This window comes from Haemorhous mexicanus, chromosome 21 (assembly GCF_027477595.1).
Source record: "Haemorhous mexicanus isolate bHaeMex1 chromosome 21, bHaeMex1.pri, whole genome shotgun sequence".
Taxonomy (NCBI): Eukaryota; Metazoa; Chordata; class Aves; order Passeriformes; family Fringillidae; genus Haemorhous; species Haemorhous mexicanus.
Window position 1 is genome coordinate 3,620,138 of NC_082361.1, and position 26,702 is coordinate 3,646,839.

General features: G+C 53.5%; 1 protein-coding gene across 2 annotated transcripts; it reads left to right on the forward strand.

The window, feature by feature from the left end:
* The first annotated feature begins 128 nt into the window (after window positions 1-128).
* SARDH (sarcosine dehydrogenase) lies at window positions 129-26,213 on the forward strand. Of its 2 annotated transcripts, none has more exons than XM_059865170.1 (22): window positions 129-267; window positions 339-448; window positions 1,521-1,827; window positions 3,216-3,394; window positions 4,085-4,264; window positions 4,637-4,760; window positions 4,926-5,026; window positions 6,128-6,232; window positions 6,638-6,767; window positions 8,830-8,916; window positions 9,032-9,122; window positions 10,842-10,983; window positions 12,457-12,540; window positions 13,334-13,447; window positions 13,953-14,091; window positions 14,600-14,713; window positions 16,526-16,673; window positions 17,305-17,398; window positions 21,926-22,088; window positions 22,403-22,571; window positions 23,659-23,794; window positions 24,858-26,213. In XM_059865170.1, exons 3-22 carry the CDS (start codon window positions 1,527-1,529, stop codon window positions 24,981-24,983), a joined length of 2,727 nt encoding a protein of 908 aa, XP_059721153.1. In that variant the 5' UTR covers window positions 129-267; window positions 339-448; window positions 1,521-1,526; the 3' UTR covers window positions 24,984-26,213. The 2 variants fall into 2 exon arrangements, with proteins under 2 accessions (XP_059721153.1, XP_059721154.1); XM_059865171.1 differs by having other exon boundaries at window positions 342-448.
* The last annotated feature ends 489 nt before the right edge of the window (window positions 26,214-26,702 follow it).

A 26,702-nucleotide genomic window follows, 5' to 3' on the forward strand; every position in this document is an offset into this window, starting at 1 on the left:
TTCTTTGACTGGAGCCACTGGGAGCTGCAGCAGGGGGGTCAGATGGTGCCTTTCCTCACCGTGTTTGCTCTCTGGCATCCAGCTGACAGCCCCAGCCAGCCCGGGAGGCTGCGAGTCCCTCTGGCCCCAGCTGGGCTGTTTGTTCTCTGCTGGGCACCCAGCCGGACAAAAAAGCAGCATTTTCCTCCCTGCTTTGAATTTCTCCTCTCTGCCAGACTTTTTGTCTTGCCTGGGAAGCAGCAGAGCCACGAGGAGGGGGACAAGGAGGTGAGTGCCTCTCTTCTGTCGGCTCAGGCTGGCTCTGCTCGCCTCCAAGGGCTGGTTAATATTTTTTGCAGCAGGGGCCAAGGGGACGGAAGAGGAGGAGGAGGAGGAGGAGAGCATCAGAGGAAGGCAGGGGCCCCACCATATCCTAGCAGGGAGAGCCAGCCCGGAGTGAGCCTTGCTGGTGAGTGGTGCCTGGTGGGAACGCGCCGTGGGCTGTCACCAAGGGGGAGCCTGAAGCCTGGGGGGACACTGGGGGGACAGCGGGTGCTCTGGTGGCCACGTGGCAGCAAGCAGGGGGTGTCAGAGGGGTGATCCCCAGGGCACACCTTGGTCATGGCCTGTGGCTGGTGTAGGGGGGTCTGTGTTGGCCCCGCTGCACCCTAAATCTTGTTCTGGGAGCAAATCCCGAGCCGTGTCCTCAGCCAGGACCCACACAGGGGTTGCTGGACAGGCAGGACCTGTCCCCGTGTGTCCCCCAGCAGCCACTGCCCCATCCTCTGATCTAGAGCAAACCTGGCACCTTCTCTGTGCCCAAACAGCTCCTGAATCCTGAACATCTCCTGGTGGGGGGGGGGGGGGGGGAAGTGTTTTTTGAGCCATGAGCAGGCACAGGGTGCCATGCCCTGGGAATTCCAAGCCCCTTTTTTAAGGGAGGGTGTTTGGGAGCTGCACACGCGTGCATCTGGGATTTCCCTGCTAGAAAGGAACCCCCAGCTGCTGGAAAGGGATCTCAGGATGTGCCCAGGGCTCGCTCAGCCTCTGCCCAGCACCCAGAGAGGGCAGAGAGTGCAGCAGAGGGGCAGCCAGGGAATTCCCAATCCCTCTTTTTAAGGGAAGGTGTTTGGGAGCTGCACACATGTGCAACTGGGATCCCATATCCTGCTGGAAAGGGATGCCAGGATGTGCCCAGGGCTCGCTCAGCCTCTGCACAGCACCCAGAAACAGGCAGAAGGAAAACTGGCACCTTCTCTGTGCCCAAACAGCTCCTGAATTCCAGTGGAAGCAGGGGGAGAAGTGTTTTTTGAGCCATGATTGGGCACAGGGTGCCATGCCCTGGGAATTCCCAAGCCCCTTCTTTAAGGGAGGGTGTTTGGAGCTGCACACACGCGTGCATCTGGGATCCCAAATCCTGCTGGAAAGGGATCCCGGGATGTGCCCAGGGCTCGCTCAGCCTCTGCCCAGCACCCAGAGAGGGCAGGGAGGGCAGCAGAGGCGCAGCCAGGGGTGCAGCGAGGCGCTTTCGGCATGTGCAGGTGGAGATGTCCTACCTGAGCCGCGCCTGGCGCCTCCCCCCCTGGAGAAGCCCCCGGCCCTTCAGCAGCGCCTCGGGCCCCACGGCCAAGAAGAGCGTCCCGTACCAGAAGACGCTGCAGGTGCAGGCGGAGGGTGCCGGGAGCGGGGAGCCCAGCCGGGCCCCGCCGGGCTCGGCGCAGGTGGTGGTGGTGGGAGGGGGCAGCCTGGGCTGCCAGACCGCCTATCACCTGGCCAAAATGGGGCTGCGCGGCGTGCTGCTGCTCGAGAGGGACCGCCTGACCTCGGGCACCACCTGGCACACGGCGGGTGAGTGGCGGGCACGGCCTGGGCGATGCCCGGGGATGCTCAGGGTTTGGGGTGTGCTCTGTGAGAGTTTGGGCTGGAAATGCTGAGAATTCCTGGTGCTCGTTCTGCTATAATATTTTAAAACATAGATATAAATAAATATATAAAATATATAAATATATAAATATATAAATATATTATATATTATATATTATATAAATAAATATATATAATATATAAATATATAAATATATTATATATTATATATTATATATTATATATTATATATTATTATATTATTATATTATCTAAGTATAAATATATACTATAACTATAATTCTATAATATAAATATAATAATAGAATAGAATAGAATATATATTATATTATATACTATATACTATATAATATACAGTATATAATATATACTATATAAAATACAGTATATAATATATACTATATATTATATAATATACAGTATATAATATATACTATTTATATTATATTATATTATATTATATTATATTATATTATATTATATTATATTATATTATATTATATTATATTATATTATATTATATTATATTATATTATATTATATTATTATATTATATTATATTATATCATATCATATTATATCATATTATATCATATCATATTATATCATATTATATCATATTATATTCTATCATATTATATTATATATAATATAATATAAATATTATAAAGTGAAAATAAAATATAAGTATAAAATATATAATATTTAAATATCTAATTATATGTATATTAATATAAATATAATATAAAAAATTGTAGCTGATATAATTATCTAATAATATAGAATAATAATATAGAATATTAATATAATAGTAGAATAGATAGAATATAATAATATAATAGTATAAAATATAATTATATCATAATATAATATAATATAATATAATATAATATAATATAATATAATATAATATAATATAATATAATATAATATAATATAATATAATATAATATAATATAATATAATATATAAATAAAATTTTTTTAAGTCCCCTAAATTTGCTTTCCCCCCCCCCAAGATTTATGTGGCTGCAGGAAAAAGAAACACTTTATTTCCACAGTTTCCGCCCCCTTTTTAAAGCCACTTTTCTATGGCAGGGAGGCAGAGCTATTTAACCTTTTTAAATTTTTTCCCCCCACTTTCGTGGCCCATCCACTCCATAACCCTTTTCCCCATTCATTTAACGCCCGGAGAGAACAAATCCCGACGCTTTGTAGCATTCCCACAAATCCACGAGATGGAGCACGAGCCCCGCAGGGTGACACAGGACACACGGGGACCCCCCCGCATCCCTCTCCGGGTGGCGGGGAGGTGACAGAGCCTCAGTGTCACCCTGTGCGTGTCCCCCGCAGGGCTCCTGTGGCAGCTGCGTCCCAGCGATGTGGAAGTGGAGCTGCTGGCACACACGAGGGACGTGGTCAGCCGGGACCTGCCGGCCGAGACCGGGCTGCACACGGGCTGGGTGGAGAACGGGGGGCTCTTCATCGCCTCCAACAAGCAGCGCCTGGATGAGTACAAAAGGCTCATGTCGGTAGGGAGGAGCCCGGCAGGGTGGGAGGGTTTCTGTGGTCTCTCAATGTCCCATCCCTCACCGTGGTAGCATCGTTTTCCCCCTTGTGCAGCAGCATTTTTCCAGCTGCACAGGCAGATTGAATTCAAGGAATGTCCCATCCCTTGCTGCCTTCCCACCTGGAGAGCAGGTCCTTTCCAAGGCAGGCTCCCGATTTGCATAAGGCAGCCAAAATCCGTCAAACTCCTCCAAAGTTGGCAAAATTAAACCCAGCCTTGGATTTTTGGTTGTTTAAGTGGTGGTAGCATCGTTTTCCCCCTTGTGCAGCAGCATTTTTCCAGCTGCACAGGCAGCTTGAATTGAAAAACAGGGTCATGGTCCCTGAAATCTGAGCACCACTCCATGCTGGATTTAGGGTTTGGGAGACAAACCTGTCCTGGGATTCTCCTCTGATGTCAGAATTCAGGACATCCCTCTGGCTGTCCTGGACTGCCAGGACCCTGCCAGGGGGCTCAGAGACCCTGGCACAGAGCCCAAGACCCCTGTGGTTTTGGTTACGACCCATAGAGCAAATTACCAACCTCGTATGAGGATCTGCAAGCCACGAAAGTCCAAGCAGAGTAATAATCAGCGTGTCACTGCTTCAGCAGCAAGTGGTGAGCAAAGCTGCTGTTCCTCACCTGAGCTCCTGGTTTTCCTGTCCCCTGGCAGCTGGGGAAGGTGTATGGTGTGGAGTCCCATGTGCTGAGCCCGTCACAGACCAAGGACCTGTACCCCCTGATGAACATTGATGACCTCTATGGCAGCCTGTATGTCCCCAAGGATGGCACCATGGACCCTGCTGGCACCTGCTCAACTCTGGCCAGAGCAGCGACTGCCAGAGGCGCTACGGTAGTTCCTAATTAGTAATTTATACTAATTGTAGGATAGTAAATAATTACTTAGTCATTTATACCAAGCAGAAGGTGAGGTGCCTTCCTGACCTTCTGCTTTCCCACTGGGCAGAGCTGCTCCTGCAGGTTTGGGTCTTTCCCAAGAAGGGTGTTGTCCTCTTCGTTGGGTGACAGTGACAAAGCTGGCGGGAGCCATGAGAACCAGGGAAAATAGAGGGTGGAAAAAAGGCCTTTAGGAGCAAGACAAGGCGCTCAGAGTGCTGCTTAGGTTCCCTTTTCCCAGATTTGTGGGCTGCATGTCAGGTGAGGTGGGTTGTCCCCCTGCCCTGGTGACCCTGCTGTGACTCTGCTCCCCTTGCTGTGCCACCAGATCATCGAGAACTGCCCGGTCACGGGCATCCAGGTGAGAACTGATGATTTTGGGGTGAAGAGGGTGCATGCAGTGGAGACAGCCCACGGCACCATCCAGACTCCCTGCGTGGTGAACTGTGCAGGTACGGGGGGCAGGGCACAGGGCAAGGGCTGGGACAGGGACAGCGGCCACAACTCAGGGGTGGCTTTGCTCCCGTGAGGAGGAAAGTCTGCACCAGCCTGTGGCTGTCCCCTGCAGCTGTCTGGGCCATGCAGAGGAGCTCAGCGCGGGGTTGTTGTCTCTGCAGGAGTGTGGGCACGGGCCCTGGGCCGGCTGGCAGGCGTGCACGTGCCGCTGGTGGCCATGCACCACGCCTACGTGGTGACCGAGCGCATCGAGGGCATCCAGGTCAGTCCTGCCCGGCTGCAGCCTGGCTCCTCTGCTCTGGGGGATTGGGCTGGAGAGGCAGAAATGCCCCTGCCCCTTCCAGGGACCCCCTGGGACCTCCTGATTCCTGCCAGGTCAGGCTCTGCTCTCAGGGGAGTGCACACCCTCAGCAGGGCTGTCAGATCACCTTGAACAGAGTAAGATTTAATATTTAATGAGGTTACAACTGGCAGGATGGTTTCTTTTCCCTCAAGATCTCTGTGTTTGGTGTCTGATAGCAGCACTCGTAACGATCCCAGACCTTTCTGAGCAAGCCCCAGACCTGGCAGGCAGAGGTGTGGCTCTCCAAGCATTTCTAGACTGCCCCTATAAATCTGTTCCTGCCATCTGGCTGTGGAGAATTGCTCGGGAGTTGAAGGAGCCTTCATCCTCTGAGGCCCCAGTGCACTGAGGGTGACACATTAATTAGTTTCCATTCTGCTGACACAGTCTGTGCCTGCCCTTTCAGCACGAGGTGCCTGGTTGTAAAAAGTGCTGTGGTCCATGGTTGCATTTCTGTCCCAGTGACTCCACCGTGCCCCAGCAGCAAGAAAGGCTCCAGAGGAGAGGCTGCAGCTCGCAGACCTCGGTGCCTCCTGCTCAATCCACTAAATTCCACTTGTCAACACGAGTTGCAGTAGGCCCTACACCGATTCCTCAGTGTTATCTAAATGTTTCCCCATCCATTATTCACAAGAACAAATCCCTCATTCTTCGTGCACCGCTGCCTGCGCCTCGAGCTGCTGCATCCTCCTGCAGAGGCGGGTGGCAGAGGAGGGATGATTGCTGAGCTAGGATCAACCCCAGGGGCTGCTCCCTGTCCCCAGGGCACCCCTGGGTGCTGCTCAGCTCTCTGTGTAAGCTGCTCTGCCCATGGTTTGGCCAGGTTAGCTGGGTGCTCTCCTCTTGGGGTGCCCAAATTTCAGTGCTGAGGGAGCACCCACAGAACCATCGTGTGCCATCCTTGACAGGTCCCTGCTGCAGGTGCCCACCTTGTGCCCCAGACCTTGCTGGGTGCCACAGGGGTGTCCCCGTGGCTCTTGGCCTCCTCTGACCCCTGCACTCCCCCTGCCCGTGTTTCAGAACATGCCAAACGTTCGTGATCACGACGCCTCGGTCTATCTGCGTCTCCAAGGCGATGCCCTCTCCGTGGGTGGATATGAGTCAAACCCCATCTTCTGGGAGGAGGTGAGTGGAGCCTGGAGGTTTGCTGGGGGAACCAGGCAGGTTTCCAGGGAAGCCACCTCGGAGGAGTGGGAGCAGGCACAGCCCCCAGATTCTGCAGGCACCAACTTCTGGTGGCTGGTGGGGAGAGCAGGGGGAGCATCTCCCCTTTGGGGCTGTCTGTGGCACAGGTATGCAGTGCAGAGACAACAGGAGAGAGAAGTGTGCAATCCTCCTCCCTGTTTGATGGTGCTCATCCCTCTATCCTTAATTCAGACTTCAGGCTTGTCTGGGTTGTTCAAGAAAACCCCAAAACCCCAGAGATTCAATGCAGCCTTGGTTTATCTTCTCCGAGGCTGCCAGAGATGAGGTGGTCTCACACTCAGCCATCCTCTGCTCTGTGCCCTGATTCTTGTTCCTCCTCTTTAGGTATCTGAAAAATTTGCTTTTGGCCTCTTTGACCTGGACTGGGATGTTTTCATGCAACACATTGAAGGTGCTGTCAACAGAGTGCCAGTTCTGGAGAAAACAGGAATTAAATCCACTGTCTGTGGGCCAGGTAAAGTGGCTGTGGTGACCACTGTGGTGACACCGTGGTGGCTGTGGTGACCACTGTGGTGACACCGTGGTGGCTGTGGTGACCACTGTGGTGACCACTGTGGTGACACTGTGGCTGGGTTTCTCTGAGGATTTTGCTGGAGGAAAAGGGAAACTTTATAACTCGGGGAGAAGAAAAACTCCCAGAATGCAGAGAAAGTGCTGCTGGTCTGGCTGCAGTGGTGGCATCTTCCAAGGGGTGGCATGCCAGGCCTAGCCTGGGTGGAGAAATAGAATCACACATCCAGAGACTCACAGAATAGTTTGGCTTGGAAGGGATCTTCAAAGATTATCTAATTCCAGCTCCTCTGCCATGGGCAGGGACACCTTCCACTATCCCAGGGTGCTCCAAGCCCCATCCAGCCTGGCCTTGAACACCTCCAGGGATGGGGCAGCCACAGCTGCTCTGGGCACCCTGTGCCAGGGCCTCCCCACCCTCGTTGGAAATAACTTCTATTTTATAATTTCTTGTAATCTTATGGATTTCTTATCATCTCAGTTGTCCCTCTTTCAATTTAAAGCCATTTCCCTGGGGAGCTGACTGCCTTGGTTTAGTCTGGTATTAGATGGATCTCCAGCTGATGTTGTGCCTGCTGGACTGGAAAATTAAGAGGCAGATGCTTTTAAGCAGTGGCTGTTATTTTACCAAGTGTTGTCTTCTGTAATTATTTTTTCTACTTGCTCCTGGTCTAGTGAGGTTAGATTCACCCAGATTTACATCCCTGGTGTGGAGTTAAAGCCATCCCTGCAGTGGCAGCTGCAGGTGGTGCCAGACATTGAGCCCAAGACTTGCACACTTGGTTTGCCCTTGAAATCCACTATACACTAAGAAATCAACTATAAAAAAAACCCTTTTTGCTGAGGCACTGAAAGGGGAACTCTTTGGGTTGTATGAGGGGAAAGTAGGGCACGTCTTGTGTCCTGCAGCAGATCAAACATGACTTGTACCAGGTGGAGACCTTGGCCCTGGGTCCTTTGGTTTGATTGCACTGGGAGCAGAGCAGATCTGGCTGCTGGTAGATGAATGTCTCCTCTTTGCCATACAATAATGTCATTTTCCAAGGCTCAGCTCTCCTCCTTTTCTCCTTCTTGATTGAAACCAGCAGCCTGTGGCAGCTGAGTCATGCTGGGCTGATCAAATGGCAAAGGCTTTGTCCCCTGTGCTGTGGTCACTGTGCCAAGGTCCCTGGAGCCCTCAGCACCCATCCCAGGGCAAAGTCAGCTGTGCTGGCAGGGGTGGTGTTTTGGCTGTTGCTCCATTAACTCCCTGAGTCTGTAACCTGGAATATCTGTGCAGGGATATTGGCACGTGAGGAGCTGCTCTGGTGACAGTGGAAATATTCTGTCTCTGCTCCTGCCTTCTCTGGAGCAGTGGGATCAGGGGAAACAAACTGGGCATTGCTAAGTGGGGAAAAACCACACTGAACTCAGCTTTCCCTCTCTCCTTTTACATGGATGGATGGATGGAGCACCATCAAACAGGGAGGAGGATTGCACACCTCTGTCAGGGGCTTGCTGTCCCCCCTTGTGAGGATTTGTTGAGGGATTTCCATGGCTGGTGGCCCAGTGGAATAGCACTGGCAGCAGGAGACATTATAAGTGCAGGAGAGACATCTCCAGCCCTCCCTCAGCTGAAGCAAGTGGCTCAAAGTTATGGAATTTCCCAGCAGGAATTGACAGAGGTGGAATGCACCGTAAGGAAATGGGGCCCAGGTGTTAAAATGACACCAAACAGAGCAGTGCAGCCCCCTTGACTGGGGTATTGGGAAGGAAAAAAGAGCCCTCACAGTGCCTTGTTCACCTTCTCTTGGGGAAGTCATTTTGCTTCCCAGATTTTGAGTCCAGCTCCAAAGCCCTGTGCTGGGCAGTGCCTGGTGTGGGTGCAGTTCTGGCCCCACTGAGCTCTCTGGGAGCAGGACGGGGTCAGCACGGGAGGAAAGCTGTTTGTAAAGTGTGTGAGGTGTCCCCAGAGTGTGTGATCCCCCTGTCCTGGCCTCGCTGGCACATCCCCTCTCTGTTTCCAGAGTCTTTCACAGCTGACCACAAACCACTGATGGGAGAAGCTCCCGAAGTCCGAGGGTTCTTCCTCGGCTGCGGCTTCAACAGCGCTGGTAAGAGAGACCTGAAAGGGTCAAACCCTGCTGCCATGGGATCCCAGGGGGATCCTGGCATTCCCCAGCCCTGCTTGGCCTCCTGGCCCTGTCTGCATCCTGCCCTGTTCCCCAGGGATGATGCTGGGAGGTGGCTGTGGCAGGGAATTGGCTCACTGGATCATCCACGGCCGGCCGGAGAAGGACATGTACGGCTACGACATCAGGCAAGTCACCCAGCTGCCTCCACGGGCATCCCTCATCCCTGCTGGTCCCTGGGGGTGCTTCCAAGGCAGGGCTGGCATCAGGAATAGCTGTCCAGGCAGCGTGTGTGTCCCTCCAAGGAGCTGGAATCAATTACAGGCAGTGGCTTTAATGAATGCGCGCGTGGGGTTTGTCTCGTTTGCCTCATTCCACTCCCACACAAACAGCTTCCATCAGGCACAAGGAGGTGGTGGTGGTGGGGAAGGACGGGGTAATTATGTTTGGGTTTTGTTGTTCAATTAGAGCCGTGCCCAATCCTCTAAGTTAATAATCAGGGGGATGATTTCAACAGCACAAAGATTAGCTCGGCCCCCCTCTGCAGCACCACCCGGGCTGGGAGATGTGACCGTGCAGATGTTGGCTCAGTAATTGCTTTTGTCTTGCTGGATTGTCTTTGATTGGGTTTGGGCTTTCTTACAGGGCTGTAGTGACAGCAACCACCTTGTCAGGGACAAAGCTTTGAAAATCTCACCTTGCTTTCGTGGCCAAGCTGGTAAATGCCACGTTGGCTTGGGCTGTGGGAGTGAGGGGCCTGCAGAGAAAGGGGAGATGCCTCCAGCTGCCCCCCTTCCACCAGGGATGGGGATGGAGAGATGGTGAAATCCCAGGCTGGGCACTGGGTTGGCACCAGCACAGCCCCCCTGACCCCAAGGGACCCTGGCCCTGCTCAGAGCAGCCAGGGACTTTCCACCCAAACATCTCCCATGTCCCATGTGCCCTGTCACCAAGCTGTCAGTCCCATTCCTTCCTTTTGGTGACAATTACCAAGCTCCTCTTTAAATAACTCCCTTTTCCACACATTTCAATATTTATCCTCTCAGAACATTTGCTTGTAAATATTTCATCTGGCAGCTGTTGCCCGCTTGCTGCTGTCAAAAATTCTGCTCATTGGTGAAGGGGCTGGGGCTGAGGCTGATGGGGCAGCCAGGGGTGCTGGTGACATGCCATGTGTCACCTTCCTCACAGCTCTTGGGGAGCATCACTTGTATTCCTTGCAGGGCTCAGCCCCATGCCCTGCCTCTCCTCTGCACCCAGTGAGCAGGGAGGGAAGCTGGAAGTATAATTTTAAAAGTCCCTAAAAATGGCATTTTGCCCTTCATGCCCAGCCTGGCTCCCTTTCTGCAGCCCTGGGAAAGGTGCCACTTGTGCCCAAGGCTGCTCTCTGTGAGTTAACAGGTCTCTGGGATTAACAACCTGACTGGTTGTGGGCTGGGCTGACACATTCCTTCAAGGAGATTTTCTGTTTGAAAGATGGAAATACTTCAAATGGATTGAAGATATTTTGGAGTTTATTTATATTTCAGCCTGGGGAGAATTGGATGAAAAATATCAGGAATGTCCAGGGCTCATTCCATCATCAGGGCTGTGTTTAAACCCGGGTGTGCCCTGAGGCTGGTCCCATGTTGAAGTGGGGCAGAATTAACCTCAAATTTGTTTTTTTCCTCTTTTCCTTCCTCAACAAGGCTGTTTTCTGCTCCCAGTTGCTCTGGGGTGGGGCAGCCCCAATGGTCAGCACCGTGGCATGGCCAGCACCCAGCCCTGCCCGGCTCCTCTGCTGCTACCCACACAACTGGAGCAGGAATAGCAATTTTACACCAGCAGCTGTATCCACACCTGGCTCTGCTCCAGAAGGCCGTGAGCTGGTGGGCTCATCCAGATGTTGCCATGTCCTTGCCTTGCAGGAGGTTCCACCACTCCCTGACCGACAACAACCGCTGGATGCGGGAGCGCAGCCACGAGTCCTACGCCAAGAACTATTCCGTGGTCTTCCCCCACGATGAGCCCCTGGCAGGACGCAACATGAGGAAGGACCCCCTGCACGAGGTGAGGACACAGCCTGGGCTGGCCCTCACAGCTGCAAAAAGGAGCTCACGAGGAGTGGCTGCAGCTGGGTTGTTCCTCAAAGCTTCTGTGCTGCCATCCGTCCGTCCTGGGGAGATCCCTGCCAGACCCCAAAGTTCACTGCCAGGGTTATGGGGCCATGGGTGGTTTCATAGTAGAAAGCCTGAGCATTGCCATGATATTTAACTCAGCAGATGTGGATTAAGCAGCTGGTGAAGATCACTGGGCAAGGGAAAAGGGGAGAGGAGAGCTCCGAGGCTGAGTCCATCGCAGGGGAGCTGAGAGGGCTGAGGGTGCTGAATGCTCACAGGAATCTCCTGCCCCTGCTCACCATGTCCTGCTCACAATTTAGCAGCAGTTTCCCCCCAAAACAACGTCTCTCATTGTGGAGTGAGGCTGGGGCACAAAGGGAAGAGGGATGTGCCTCTGTGGTGGTGGTTTTGCCAGCACCCCCTAAGTGGTTTTTCTCCCTGGAGCCACCAGCCAGGGCTCCCTCCTGCTCCTATCCCTTCTTCACACAAATATCCACAGGTGAACACTCTCAAGATGCAGCACTTGAGACAAAAACCCCAATTCCCAGCATTTTGCTGCACCAGCAGAACCCTCCAGATCCCTCGAGACACTCAGCTTGACTCAGCACCAGAGCTGCCAGCCCCAGCCCTGGCAAAGCCACATTTCCCAAGCCCATTCCTGCTTCTCTCTGATTGACATCACACCATTCCTCTTCCAACTGGAGGGCAGAGGCTGGAGCAGTAAAACAGACACCCCTGCCCGCCAGCCCCCGGTGTTTGGTTGACAGCTCAGTTGTTTTCTGTCACTGAGGATGCAATTTATTTTTTAATAGCACGTCTAATAAGTGATGCCCACTTGACTGACAGGCTGGTATTTATCCATGCAGCTCCAGAACATGTGCTGTGTTTTATAAATAGGCACTGAATGATTTCTGAGATGTTCAACAAAATCTATTCTTTTCCGAACTGAGGCTCCAAACAAGAATGTCTTAATGGATCCCTAATTAATTGCGTGCAGAGAGGTTTTCCTGAGAGCTCAGAGGAGGAATGAGAAGGTTGCTGTATAAATATTAAATGTTGTTATATAATTATTCTGTAAACATGATGGGGAATCTTGCTCTCTGCATGTAGCATCTCTTGGCCAGTAATTTGGGCACCCCAGGGCAGGTCTTGGTGGGGTGCACAGCTGGGCTGTGGCTCTCTGCCTCTTGACCACCCTTGAGGAAAATATTCTGCCTGTGAGGGACAAAAATCAGGCAGTTTTTAGGTTTGACACTCTTTTAAAAGACATTCTGGCTGATTTTGGCTGTGATAGCCAAACCAAGGGTCACAAGTCTGGTCCTGAGCCCACAGCTGCACCCGAGGAGGGCAGCCTGAGTGCTGCTCAAGGAGCTGTGAGAGGGATGTTTTTAAAAAGCTGTTTGTTCCCATTTCTCCTGTGCAGGAGCTGCTGCGACAGGGCTGTGTTTTCCAGGAGAGGCACGGCTGGGAGAGACCTGGCTGGTTCAGCCCTGGGGGAGCAGCCCCGGTAAGAACACCTGGGCTTTTGGGGGGTCCTCAGCTTGGGGAGACCAGCTGTGGTGGGACCCATCACCACGGGCAGGGATTTTGGGGTGGGGACCCCTCGTCATGGCAGGGATGTTGGGATGGGGATCCATCACTGAAGGCAGGGATGTTGGGATGGAGATCCATTACTGTGGGCTGGGAATTTGGAATGGAGACCCAGCACTAAGGGCAGGATGTCGGGATGGGGATCCAGCACCATGGCAGGGAGATTGGGATGGAGATCCATCACTGAGGGCAGGATGTTGGGATGGGGATCCAGTACCATGGTGGGGATGTTGGGATGGGGATCCAGCACCATGGCAGGGATGTTGGGATGGGGATCCATCACTGAGGGCAGGATGCTGGGATGGGGATCCATCACTAAGGGCAGGATGTTGGGATGGGGATCCAGCACCATGGCAGGGAGGTCAGGATGGAGATTCCTCACCGTGGACAGGAATGTTGGGATGGGATCCATCACTGAGAGAAGGGAGATTGGGATGGAGATCCATCACTGAGGGAAGGGATGCTGTGGACTCATCCCCATGGGCAGGAATGTTGGGATGGAGATCCATCCCCATGGGCAGGGATGTTGGGATGGAGATCCATCCCCCTGGACAGGGATATTGGGGTGAGAACCCATCCCTGTGGTGATCAGGGATGCCAGGGTGGGGACCCACCACCACAGCCATCTCTCCAGGAGTGGAGTAAATATGACAAGGAGTCTTTTGGCTTCAGCCTCACATCCTCTTCCTCCCAATCCCCCTATCCCCCAGGTCCTGGACTATGATTACTACGGTGCCTACGGCCACGAGCGCCACAGGGACTATACCTACAACCGCCTGCTGGGGGACGAGTACACCTTCGACTTCCCCCCTCACCACCACATCGTGAGTGGGGCTGACAGCCCCTCCTGCCCTGCCAAAACTCCCAGCCAGCTGGGGGACTTGGAGGCAGCAGAATTTGTGCCCCATCGCTGCTTTGGGTGATGCTTGGAGGGAGGGGAAGCTCCAAATCAGCGAAAAATGTCCCAAAAATTGAAGAGAAATGTGTGGTCCGTGCTCAGAAACCTCAGGGGAGAGGCCATGGGAATTATGCTGCTGCTTTCCTGAAGTGTTGAGAGCAGCTTGGGGGAAAAAATCCGATTTGATAAAATTTGGGTGTTATTAATGATAACTGTCACTGAGTTAGTGAGGTGAGGAATGGGATCAAGCACTCAGGATGGCCTGTCAGGCTGGCTCCAGCAAATTCCTGATTCTTTCAGGAGCATTTTGAAGGCACCAGGAGAGTGTCCTGGTATCGTTTCCCATTATGTAAATGGTTTCATTTGTGTTTCCCTTTGTGGGCTGAGAGCGTGGCTCAGCCTCAGCGCTGCCGTGTTTGCTTTAACTGCAGATCAAGAAGGAATGTTTAACGTGCAGGAACGCCCTGGCTCTCTTTGACATGTCTTATTTTGGGAAATTCTACCTGGTTGGACCTGAAGCTACCAAAGCAGCCGACTGGCTGTTCAGTGCTGATGTGAGCAAAGCTCCAGGTACAGCCTCAGCTCCTCCTTTTGCTGGGGAGATCTCACCCCAAAACAACCCAGGGGAGCCCAGACTGGCTTTTCCTCTCGGTGCTGCCTTTGCAGAGGGTTTGGGAAGAGGCTGCTCTCCCTGTCCTCACCACAGCCTGGGTTCTGCCTCGCTCACACAGGGGCTCAGTGCTCTGAGCTGGGGGTTGAAGGAGGGAGGTTTCCCTCTGGCTCCAGCTGTGGCTCACATCTGGAGGTGCGATGAGTATAAATCAAGCATAACCCTCAGACAAGCCAGCTGTGGCTTGTTGTCCCCTTTTCCGAGCCTGGGAAGCAGCTTTGGCCATTTCCAAGGATGCAACATCAGCTCCTTACACAGAAAAGGGAAAAAAATCATCATTCCTTCCCCCCTGCCGGTGCTGAGACCCATGGTCGGTCAGGCAAAGCCAGGATGGGTGATTTAATGGCAGTGACACCTTTTCGTGCTGCCGGGCTGGCTGATGGGCAGCAGTGCCCGTGTTCCCCGCAGGCTCCACCGTGTACACCTGCATGCTGAACCGGCAGGGCGGCGTGGAGAGCGACCTGACCGTCAGCAGGATCAGCCCCGGGACCCCGGGCTCCCCCCTGGCCCCCGCTTTTGAAGGTAAAACCCTGAGCCCGGCGATGCTGCGGGGGGCAGCTCTGGCTGTGTTCACCCTCCCTGAATTCCCAGGTTTTCTCGCTGCCTTTTCAACGCACACAGAGATTTTCCAGTCCTGGGCAGGTTTGTCCCAGCACCTCCTCCCTCCCTGCCACCCTGGAGGGGCTGCAGGCACAGGGCTGATTGCATTTTCCTAATGGCAGCCACCTGGCTTTTTCCACCTCCATCCCCTGGTGCCTGTAACCCGATTATGGCCCCTGTCCCCGGGGCCCTGCGCTGCTCATCGCTGTTATTGGGTTTGTCCAGCCCTGCCTGGCAGCTCTGACCTCTGTCCCAGCCCTTATCAGCTGCAATTAAGGGGGACTGAAAGGCAGCAGAGCAGCCCTGGGGGCAGGAATGGCATTAGGCAGCTGCGAGGAGGATGCTGAGCTCGGTCTGGCCAAGCACTGGGTGGCCACAGAGCCCTGTCCCCACCCTGTGTCACCTTCAGGTGTGCCACGGGGCAATCTCACCCCCCTGTGTCACCTTCAGGTGTGCCATGGCAATCTCACCCCCCTGTATCACCTTCAGCTGTGCCATGGGACAATCTCACCATGCTGTGTCACCTTCAGGTGTGCCATGGGGCAATCTCAGCACCCTGTGTCACCTTCAGTTGTGCCATGGGGCAATCTCACCCCCCTGTGTCATGCTCAGGTGTGCCACAGGGCAACCTCATCCCCCCGTGTCACCTTCAGCTGTGCCATGGGACAATCTCATCCCCCTGTGTCACCCTCAGGTGTGCCATGGCAATCTCATCCCCCTGTGTCACCTTCAGGTGTGCCATGGGGCAGTCTCACCCCCCTGTGTCACCTTCAGGTGTGCCATGGGGCAGTCTCACCCCCCTGTGTCACCTTCAGCTGTGCCATGGGGCAATCTCACCATGCTGTGTCACCTTCAGGTGTGCCATGGGGCAGTCTCACCCCCCTGTGTCACCCTCAGGTGTGCCATGGGGCAGTCTCACCCCCCTGTGTCACCCTCAGGTGTGCCATGGGGCAGTCTCACCCCCCTGTGTCACCCTCAGGTGTGCCATGGGGCAGTCTCACTGTGTTTGTCCCAGCAGTGTGGGGTGCCTGTGATTTTTCCCTCCCTTGTGGGAGGATCCTTCCTCCCTGCTGTCTGGGACACTGGCAGGGGAAGCAGGGTGGGAAGTGGCTGGCAGAGCTGCAGGCTCTGTCGGGCACTGGAGGTGTTTAATCACAGCAAAGTCTATTTTTCCAATTACAGTAGGTGGCTGCACTTATTATCATTATGACAGAATACCAGAGAGCAATTTCGTAGTGGCAGGAAAGACAGAGGGAAGATTGATTACATATTAATCAGCTCTCAAACACCATCCCTGGGGATTTTTCCACCCAGGATTACTGAGGAGATGAAATTCTTCCTTGCACACAGTGGGAATTGTACTGTAGTGGTTCCGGGCTGGTCACTGCAGCATTCCCTGCTCCCAGCTGTACTCACAGCTCCCTCCACTCTTGAGGGTCTGTTCTGTGCTGGGACAGAAGTGCAGATGCTTTTGCTGTTGTTCTCAAGGAGTTTTTTCCTGTGATGCTCACACACACTTTCACTGTTCATGGCCATTTGGTTTTCACTGTGCTGAGCCCCACAAAAAGCAGAGCCCCAAAACTTTCCCAGTCCCCCATCTCTTTAACCCCCCTTTTACTGGCAGTCCCCAGCCAGGGCTGTGTGAGCTGGAGATGCTCAGGGCTGCACTCCAGGCTCTGCAGAGCAGAACCAGCCCAGCCCAGCCCTGACAGGCTGCCCGGGGCTGTGTTCCAGGGGATGGCTACTACCTGGCAATCGGCGGGGCTGTGGCTCAGCACAACTGGTCCCACATCACCACCGTGCTGCAGGACATGAAATTCCAGTGCCAGCTCCTCGACTGCTCCGAGGAGCTGGGCATGATGAGCATCCAGGGCCCGCTGAGGTGAGAGGTGTGAGCCCCTCCCTGCAACCTGACCGGGAGGGGTGGAGGGAGGGAGGGAGGGAGGGATGCAGGGGGGAGGGAAGGATGGAGGGAGGGATGGAGGGATGGAAGGAGGGATGCAGAGGTGGAAGGAGGGATGCAGGGATGGAAGGAGGGATGCAGAGGTGGAAGGAGGGATGCAGGGATGGAAGGAGGGATGCAGAGGTGGAAGGAGGGATGCAGGGATGGAAGGAGGGATGCAGGGATGGAAGGAGGGATGCAGAGGTGGAAGGAGGGATGCAGAGGTGGAAGGAGGGATGCAGGGATGGAAGGAGGGATGCAGGGGTGGAAGGAGGGATGCAGAGGTGGAAGGAGGGATGCAGGGAAGGATGCAGGGTGGAGGGAGGTTTTCCTCAGGTGCAGGTCCCCATGTTGGGCAGGGGTAGGTGTGAGCCCAATGACACTGAGTGCTGGTGTGGCTGGGCTATCACTCCACTTTCCATAAAACTGAAATTTCATTTGAGTTTCCCACAGCACTGCACATCAGCCCCCTCAGCTCCTCTTTGGAGTGAGAAGTCTGTCTTCCCTGCAAGATGAAGGAGCAAGATTTGGGGCTAACCCTCCCTGCTCCCACTTTGCTGTTTCCCCACAGCCGTGCTGTCCTGCAGGAAGTGCTCGACACCGACCTCAGCAACGAGGCCTTTCCCTTCTCCACACACAAAATCACCACAGCTGCAGGATGCCAGGTGGGAAGGGGTCCCTCCTTGAGCTGCCCAGGGAGCTCTGGGCTCTGTCCACCCGCCAGCCAAGCACAGAATCCCAGACTGGTTTGGTTTGGAAGGGACCTGAAAGACTGTTGTATTGCACGAAGTGGTTTTTTTGGTTATTGTTTTGCACTGGGTTTTGTATTTTGCACAGAATAGTACACAAAAGATCATCTTGTTCCACCCCCTGCCCTGGCAGTGACACCTTCCACTGTCCCAGGGTGCTCCAAGCCCCATCCAGCCTGGCCTGGAGCACTCCCAGGGATCCAGGGGCAGCCACAGCTGCTCTGGGCAAACTGTTCCATCTCCCCCTGTTGGGAATGTGTCTGCCTCCACTTTATTGCAGAGAGGTTTTGTTGTGGTTTTTGTAGGAAAAGGCCAAAACCCAGAGTGAGAAAAGCGTGTTTCCCTCCCTGACTGCCTGGCAGGTGCCATGGTGCTCTCCCAGCCCTCCCAGTGGTGGCACTGGGGAAGGGACAGGGTGACTCATGGCTTTGCAGTGATGCCACAGGAATGAGAGATGCCTCCATGGATTAGGGCCAGCCCTGGTGATGAGATCTACCTGACACTCCAGACACTTTCCATTTCCCCCTCCTGATAAAAAAACGGGGACAATTTAATGCAAAGCCTGTCAGGTACTGGCAGGAGGGACTGGGCAGCCTGGGAGCTGCTGTTTGATCACAGGAGAAGCCTGACAGCCCTAAGCTTCCTGTACAGGCACACATCATCCTGCTTCTGCCCCGGCTTCAGGGCTCACACATGCCCTGAAGCTGTTGATTGAGCTTGAACACCCCAAATAGAAGAGTTGGTGACCATGAAGTGTCATTTTTCTCAAAGGAGAAATGTCCTAGGAAAACCTGCTGCTGGCAGCTTTGGGTATCAGGGAAAAGCTTTAGCAAGGTTTCATGGAGAAACTCTGATTTCTCAGTGATGTTTATCCCATGTGAAATATTCCTATGGTTGCAAAAACACTTTGAAGAGAAGGTGGAATTTGTACCTGCTCCTTTCCATGGAAGCCTGGGCAGGCCATGGTCCCAGAGCATCCCTCTCCTGCTGGATGAGCTGGCTGGGAGGAGGGACCATGCCCAGAACTCTCTCTGCTCTCGGGCTGGAGCCTGGTGGGGGATGAAGGAGGTGAAGGTGAAGCTGTAAATCTCATAAAAGGCAGCAGGAGAGCCAGGAGCTGCAGCAGACTGGATGTTAAGGAAATTGGGTTAAGCCACGTGCGGCCACTTTTCATTCAGAATTAAAATGGCTTTAATTCGACTGCAGCTGCCTGCTGAAGAGATTGCTCCTAAATCAAATTAGAACCTCTTGATTTGTGAGCAACAGCCTGCCCAGGCCTTAAGGTGGTTTAACTAAGGCACAGATCTTGGCCAAGTCAGATTAATCTCCAAAGCATTGCCATCAATGCACCCTGGGTGCCCAGCAACTCAACCCACAGCGAGTTCAGTGTCCCTTGGAAGGCCTGGGGACTTCAGAGCCAATCCACTGGTGCAGGTTGTCCAAAGTGCTGGATTTTAGTCTCCATTAATCCTCCCCACAGCCTCCCTTGTCAGCCTGTAGCAGACTGATATTATCTTGTAATAATCTGCTTTTGCCCTAAGAAAGGTGTGGAAATGTTCCTGTCTTCCACGGGTGTGATGAGTTTATTTGCATTTCACTTCAAGTTTGTTATAAATAATCCAGTCCTTCAAGGAAGATAGAGCTGGCAGAAGTTGTGTGGATTCTTTGGAGTGTAAATTCCCTGATGGACAGAGAAAAGCTCTCCTGCCTCAGGGGTGTGAGCTGGGAGGAGACCCCCTGCCTGCTGCCAGGGCCACCCTTCAGGAGGTCTCCTTTGTCCCAATGGACAATGAACACCAGGGACCCCCTCCCACGCTGGAATGAGAGTGGGAGGATTTCTCTGGGCAGCAGGCTGAAGCCTTTGCTGATATTATCACCTTCCAGGGGGATTGAACTGAACCCAGCATCTTAAAAAAGTTATCACTGAGATTTTCCTGCATTAACTCAGTAGTTGAACAAATCAGCTGGAGTCAAAGGAGAGTTCCAACAGAGTTAATGACTCTGGAAATTATGGATTGGTTTGTGAGTTTATATATAGAGTCTCTCATTGTATGGAACAGCAGAGAAAGGTCCCCCTTTGAATCTCACTGCTGGAGACAGGGGAAAATTCAGGTTTTCATTTTCTATGGTACCTAGAATGTTTTTGAATTGCTGCACAAAAAGCCAGGAATGGATGCTATTCCACAGCTCCAGCTGGAAGATCTGTTCCTATGGGAATCCAGCAGAGCTGCTGGGTCCAGCCCTTAGCATTCCCCTCCCAGGTGGGCTGTGAATCCTGCCTGGGGTTCTCACACATCCCAGTCCCTCGTTGTGCTGAGCTGATCACTGCCGGATCACCCCATTTTCCCAGGGTTTCCAGTGTTCTGTGGGGCGCTGCTCTTGCTGGGATGCTCATGGCCCTGGAGCACTGGTGCTTTGAGAGGAAGTTTCTCCCAGGAGTAAGTTACTCTCGATTGCAAAGAGCACTTTAGCCGCAGCCCCATTCGGGGTTAACGAGCCGGGAAGTTGCCTGTCAATCCCCGGAGCATCTCCTACCGCAGAGAAGATGGAAGCTGGCTTGCAGCAGCCTCTTCTCAGGCTGCTCCCTAATTAGATGACACCTTTGTGTAGAGGAAAAGGTTTCTCTGAGCCCCTTGTGCCCGTGCTCCTGGGGAAGGGAGTGCCAGCCTTTGTGCCTGGCTGCGGGGCTGTGCCAGGGACCAGGGCAGGGCTGGCACCTGGCACCTCAAAATAAATTCCCCATCCTGTGTTCCTTCCTCCTCCCCATTCCTATTGCAGAGGTTCAGGCTTCTTACAACTTAAAAATTGTAAATTCAGCTTGAGGATGGGATTTTGGTGCTAGGGGAAGGAGGAGTGGGTTTGGGCTCCCAGCTGTGCCCCCTGGCCATGCTGGCAGCAGAGCCCAGGCAGCCCTTGGGCACTTCTGCCTTGGGCAGCAGCTGCTGGTGTCTGTTTGCATTTGTCCCCGGGGTTAGAGAGCACAGCTGTGTTTGGGACAAGAGCTCAGCAAATGGCAAAAAGCAGCTTCTGCCCCAGCCCCAGCCAGAGCCAGCATGGCCAGGCCAGCCCAAGGCCACCAGAGCCAGCCTGGAAGTGTGTCCTGAGCTGGGGACAGCTTTGTTAACAGCACAGATCACAGCCCAGAGAGGAACTCGGGAGTTAATCTCTCTCCCAAAGCCAGCTCTGTGTACCCAGAGGGATGAACCAGAGGGGTTTTGTGGGGGAGGAAGTGGAGAAACACAATGGGATGAATCAGAGGGAAAGGCAGCTCAGGCTCCAGGGCTGTCTCCAGGGAAGGTGCCTGAGTTGGGCTGGTCCCAGCTGGCCTGGAAGGCTTTGGGAATGGAGACTGTTTCAGAGGGACAGCAGGAGGGTGCCTGGGTGAGAAGCTGGTGGAACACAGGCAGGGCAGGCTGTTCCCTGGGACTGCAGCCAGGCTCCATCCATGAGGCTTCTCTGGAGAAGCACTGAGTCCCCTGTGCTGATCTACTCATCCCTCCTCGGAGCTTCTGGCATTTGGTGTGGAGCTCACGTGACAGCTCAGCTTTGGGACACAACCTCCATGGGAACCCTGAGCATTCCCTGGTGGGACTGGGACATGCCCAGGAGCCTTGGGGTGCCTCTGCTGTGGGAGCACTGCCCAGGAAGGAACATCCCCGTGGGAGGGACAGCAGTGATGAAGTGCCCCAAAAGCAGGACAGTCCTGCTGGGACCAGCTTCCCTGTCTCAGTGGATCAGCAGAGGGAGACAAAAGCTTGGCTGGAGCTGGAGCATCACATCTCACCCCAGCCCTGGAGTCTGTAGGCAGAGGGATGCTGCAGCAGCCACCTCTGCCCACTGATGGTGGCTGGGTTTGAGATGGCAGGTTTAGGATGCCCAGAGATGAGATATTCACTCTGAGCCTACAGCAGTGGTGCCAGGGCCCCGACGAGGGAGGAATGATGAGGAGGGCTCCATGGATATCAGAAGGCTAATTAATGACTTTATTATACTATATTATTCTAGACATCTAAAACTGAATCTGCCAAGCACTCAACACTGCACAGAGTCTCATGACTGTCACCCAACAGTCCTGTCACACACACCTGGCCCTGACAGGCCAAGGAAACAAAGCCCCATCACTCTGGGTAAACAATCTCCATGTTGCATTCTACTTTGGCACAAGCACAGGCACAGCAAATGAGATAAGAATTGTGTTTTCTTTCGCTGAGGTTCAGAGAATGTGAAACCCAGAAATATTCTTGGGAAGAATTGTGCCTTGCTTTTCTCTGTGAAGAGAAACATGGGGCTACATGAGCCTGTCTTTGTGCAAGAAAGGAGAGCCCAGAACTGCCTTCCACCACAGCTCCCAGGCAAAGCTGGCTTTTCCTCTGACATGGGAGCCTCTGCCAGGCTGCACAGCCCAGCTGCACCCTGGGGATGTTTGCCCTCTTGCCTTTGCAGGTCCGTGCCATGAGGCTGTCGTTCGTGGGGGAGATGGGCTGGGAGCTGCACGTGCCCAGGGCTGACTGTGTGAAGGTTTATCGGGCAGTGATGCAGGCAGGAGCCCGGCACGGCATCGCCAACGCCGGCTACAGAGCCATCGACAGCCTCAGCATCGAGAAAGGTCCTTGTTCTCCTCTCAGCAGCTCTCTCTGCTTCTCCTCCAGCGGGGGGAGCAGGGCAAGGAGCTTTTCCTCAGCTTCGGGGGGGGTCAGTGGGTCTGGAGTCGGGGCAGGGTCTTAGAATGCTGAGAATTCCCCTGTGTGGGCTCCCTCCAGGGTGTTTATCCAAGTGGATGAAGGGCAGGGGGTGTCCAGGGGTCAGGGGTGCAGTGCCAGATCAGTGGGTGACCCGTGCTGTCTCCCTGAGGGCAGGGGGTGTCCAGGGGGCAGGGGTGCAGTGCCAGGTCAGTGGGTGACCCAGGCTGGCTCCCTGCAGGGTACAGGCACTGGCACGCAGACCTGCGCCCCGATGACACCCCGCTGGAAGCAGGGCTGGCCTTCACCTGCAAGCTCAAGTCCAGCATCCCCTTCCTGGGCCGGGAGGCTGTGGAGGCTCAGAAAGCCAAGGGCATCTTCCGGCGCCTGGTGTGCTTCACCACGGAGCAGTGAGTACACAGGGCAGGGAGGGAGGGAGTACCACTGAGGAGGGAGTGAGAACCACTGAGGAGGGAGGGAGTACCACTGAGGAGGGAGTGAGTACCACTGAGGAGGGAGTGAGTACCACTGAGGAGGGAGTGAGAACCACTGAGGAGGGAGGGAGTACTACTGAGGGGGGAGGGAGTACCACTGAGGAGGGAGGGAGTACCACTGAGGAGAGAGGGAGTACCACTGAGGAAGGAGGGAGTACACTGAGGAGGGAGGGAGTACACTGAGGAGGGAGGGAGTACCACTGAGGAAGGAGGGAGTACCACTGAGGAGTCAGTGAGCCCCACAGAGGAGTCAGGACCACTGCTGTCTCTGCTCCCTGCTGCAGCTCCAGCCCAGGAGCACCCCTGCAGCAGCACCTCCACTGAGCCCACTTGTTGGTTTTCCTGGCTTTTACTGAGAGGTGTTTTCAAAGATTTTATTCTACTATCAGTTTCAATGAAGGGTGAGAAATAAGAGATATAAAACTCAATGCTATTTCATCAAATGCTAACTCATTTCTTGGTTACAATACTTTATAAATGTTTTTCAGCCTATTAGCTTTTGCTACACCATGCTATGATTACTTCCAACACCAATCACCTACACTTTTACCCCATGTGTCCTGCTACCATGCATCTTTTACAGTTCTAATTCTTTAAAATATCTGGTCTTTTTGCAAGGCCTTATTTTGGAACTTATTTCTAGTTCAATGTCTCTCTCAACAATGTTATCTTTACAAGTCTTCACAAATCCATTTCTTGCACACACACACACACACACAGGTGCCACACCTGGACAGCTGTTTCCCATGCTCTAATTCCATCTCTAATTTAAATCCCACTGCAAGTTCCCTGTTGGATGTTCAGTGGGAGCTGCAGGAGGTGTGTGAGGGTTGATCTTGTTTCACCCGGAGGTTTTGCAGATTGGGCTGGAGGCACTCTGGGTTCAGCAGGGAGAGGTGAATGAGCAGTGGGAGCCCTGGCACGTGGGCTGCCCCGGGGCAGAGCCAGAGCCCTGTGCCCCGTGGAGGGGCTCTGCTGGGGCAGCTCTGCCCTTGCCTCACAGGAAGGTGCCCATGTTCGGCCTGGAGGCGATCTGGAGGGACGGCAAGGTGGTCGGCCACATCCGCCGGGCAGATTTTGGGTTTGCCATCGACAAAACCATCGCCTACGGCTACATCCGAGACCCTGCAGGGGGCCCGGTGAGTGCAGAGCCCCGGCGTGGCTGTGCCATGTCCCTGCAGTGCCACAGAGCCACTGCTGTCACCTGGGCTGGGAGATGGGACAGCAGCTCCCTCGTGTTCCCTGTGCAGGCTGGGGGGTGAGGGCTTGGTGCCAGAGTTGGTGTCACTGTCACCGTGTGAGGTCCATGCAGGACTCAAGTGCTGCATCAGGGGTTAATTGCAACCAAATATTTAATTGCAGCAGCAAATTTACTTATATTGTAGGGAGCAGTGGCCAATAGGAGCAGGGCAAGGTTTTAATTAACCCTGGGAGACTCGTGGGTAATCAGTCAGGTGCCCTCATTTAGCAGTGTGCTGTGGGGACAGAGGATGGGGTGACACCTCCAGGGACCTTTTCTGTGCCAACCAAGAGCTGTGTGTGGGCTGTGATTCCTGCTCTTGCTTGCCTTGGCTTTTCATCCTGCATCCCTGCAAGAGCCCCAAGGCAAGGGGCTTTCTGGGCCAGTTGCTCCTGGGAAGCCCCTTTTCTCCCAGTGATCAATGTTCCTCCTTTTCCTTTTCCTTTTCCTTTTCCTTTTCCTTTTCCTTTTCCTTTTCCTTTTCCTTTTCCTTTTCCTTTTCCTTTTCCTTTTCCTTTTCCTTTTCCTTTTCCTTTTCCCTTCTCCTTTTCCTTTTCCCTTCTCCTTTTCCTTTTCCCTTCTCCTTTTCCTTTTCCCTTCTCCTTTTCCTTTTCCCTTCTCCTTCTTCTTTTTCCTCTCCTTCTCCCTCTCCTTTTCCCTCTCTCTTCTCCCTTTTTCCCTTTCACCTCTCCTTTCTTTTCCCCTTTCCTTTCCCCTTTTTCCTTTCCATCACATACCTCCACAGGGAAAAAAAGAAACCTAAAATTTTCAAACACCTATTTTTTTTTTTTTAAATCAGCTTGCTTTTAACAGTTCTCATCCCTCTTTCCACACATCCTCTTGGGATGGCAGAGCCGGGTTTTCTGCAGAGAGCAGATGTGTGGGGTGGGTGGGAGCTTGCCCAGGGGTGGAGCTGGGATGCTGCCACCCTACAGGGGTTTTTCCATGGCTCTGCCTCGCAGGTTTCCCTGGATTTTGTGAAGAGTGGCAGCTACGAGCTGGAGCGGATGGGAGTGACCTTCCCGGCCCGAGCTCACACCAAGTCCCCGTTCGACCCTGACAACAAACGTGTGAAGGGCTTTTACTGAGGGCTGCTGGGCTGCCCGAGGGCAGAGGAGCTGCGGGCTGAGCTCCGGCCCCACCTGCCCCTGCTGGCTCCAGGGTCAGCTGCCAGAGCCGGGCAACCTCCAGGAACTCGCCGAGTCAGTGTGGGTCAAATTAAGGGGAGAGGAGGAAGAGATTCCCAAAAGACTGCTGCTCTCTTTCCCCAGTGAAGCAGGGCCACTGCAGCAATAATTCTTTTCCATGGTTAATTGGCCTGCAAACAGAGTTTGGTCTCGCTGCACGTGAAGTGGTTTCAATTTTTGACTTTGCTGGAAACTCTTTCCCCCAAATGTAGTTTCATGCTGCCTTGAAATGAATTTTTTTAAACTAGCTCTGCTGTTAATACAGCTGGAGCCTCCAAAGCTGCTGTCCCTCTGGTCCCTTGCTGCTCTGTCCCCACTCCCATGGGTGTCACCTCATCCTGGGGGCTCTGCTGGGGTGGGGGCCGTGGAGGGAAGGGGCAGAGTGCAGGGTCATTGCCCAGGCTCACGCTGTGGGCTCCTCTCTGCAGTGCTGCTTGTGTTGGTGTGTCATAATCATGGAGCAGCTTGGCTTGGAAGGGACCTCAAAGCCCATCTCATGCCATGGGTTCCATGGGCAGGGACACCTTCCACTGTCCCAGCTGCTCCACTCCCATCCAATCTGGCCTTGGACATCTCCAGGGATGGGGCAGCCACGATTTTTCTGGGCTGCTCCTGGCACAGGCTGTGGTCTAAGGTGGCCAGGGGGGCACTGGCCCCACGGCTGCCCTCGCTGGCAGCTCCCTGGTCCCTTGTGGCTTCTTCCCAAAGGTCACCTTGGAGGTGGCTCCTTTTAGCTCCCAGCAGAGAGGGGGATGCTGGCAGAGGCTGAGCCATGAGCTCAAACCCCTCTGGCAGCTCAGAGCCAGCCCTGGGGGCAGCAGGGAGGGCTGCAGGGGGGTTTGCCCTCACACGCACACAGCCTGTGCTGCAGGGAAGGATCAGCACTCCCCATCACCATCCCCTGCTCTGCTCCCCTCACTGGGCTCTCTGCTGGAGCTTTCACCCGCCTGAAGAAATAATCTCACTCCCTGCTCTTCCCTTTTCCTCCCTTGACTAGGTTTGTTTGGGTCACAGCCTCTTTAGAGCTGATTTCAATTCCTTGCCCTCGTGCCACGAGCGCCACGGGCGAGAGCGTGAACTCTGAAATGCTTTGGTTTTACTGAAAACATTAAAAACCAAGATTGAGATGAATTTTTCTCTTGAATAGGAGGTGACTGCCCTGCCTCTGGCAGGGTGGAGGGCAGGGGAGGGGGTGGCTGTGGTCCTGTTCTGAGGGAAGGAGCATTCTGCCTCCCTGCCAAGCCAGGCATCACTGTGTCCCTGGAAGATCAGGTTTTGCTTTAGAAAGCCGTTTCTGGTGTGCAGTGCTCTGACCTGAGGTTTCTCTTACACCCAAGGTGGCTGGAAAGATATTTGGGGGCCACCTGGCCTGGATCTCTCTGTCCCAGGGCAGCAAGGACAGGCACCAAGCTGGGATGGACATGGACTCTCCTCCACCTCCACACCTCCAGCCTCTCCTCTGCTCTTCCTGCATGTTCTCCATTCAGAGCTCAACAGCAAAAAGCAATTTATTTTACATTTAGATATTTAATGGAGCAATTTTTCCCGACAAAAGATTTGTCATTCCCCCTCCTCCCCTCCCCTTTTCCAAACCCCATCCCAGAGGTGTCATTTGTTCCC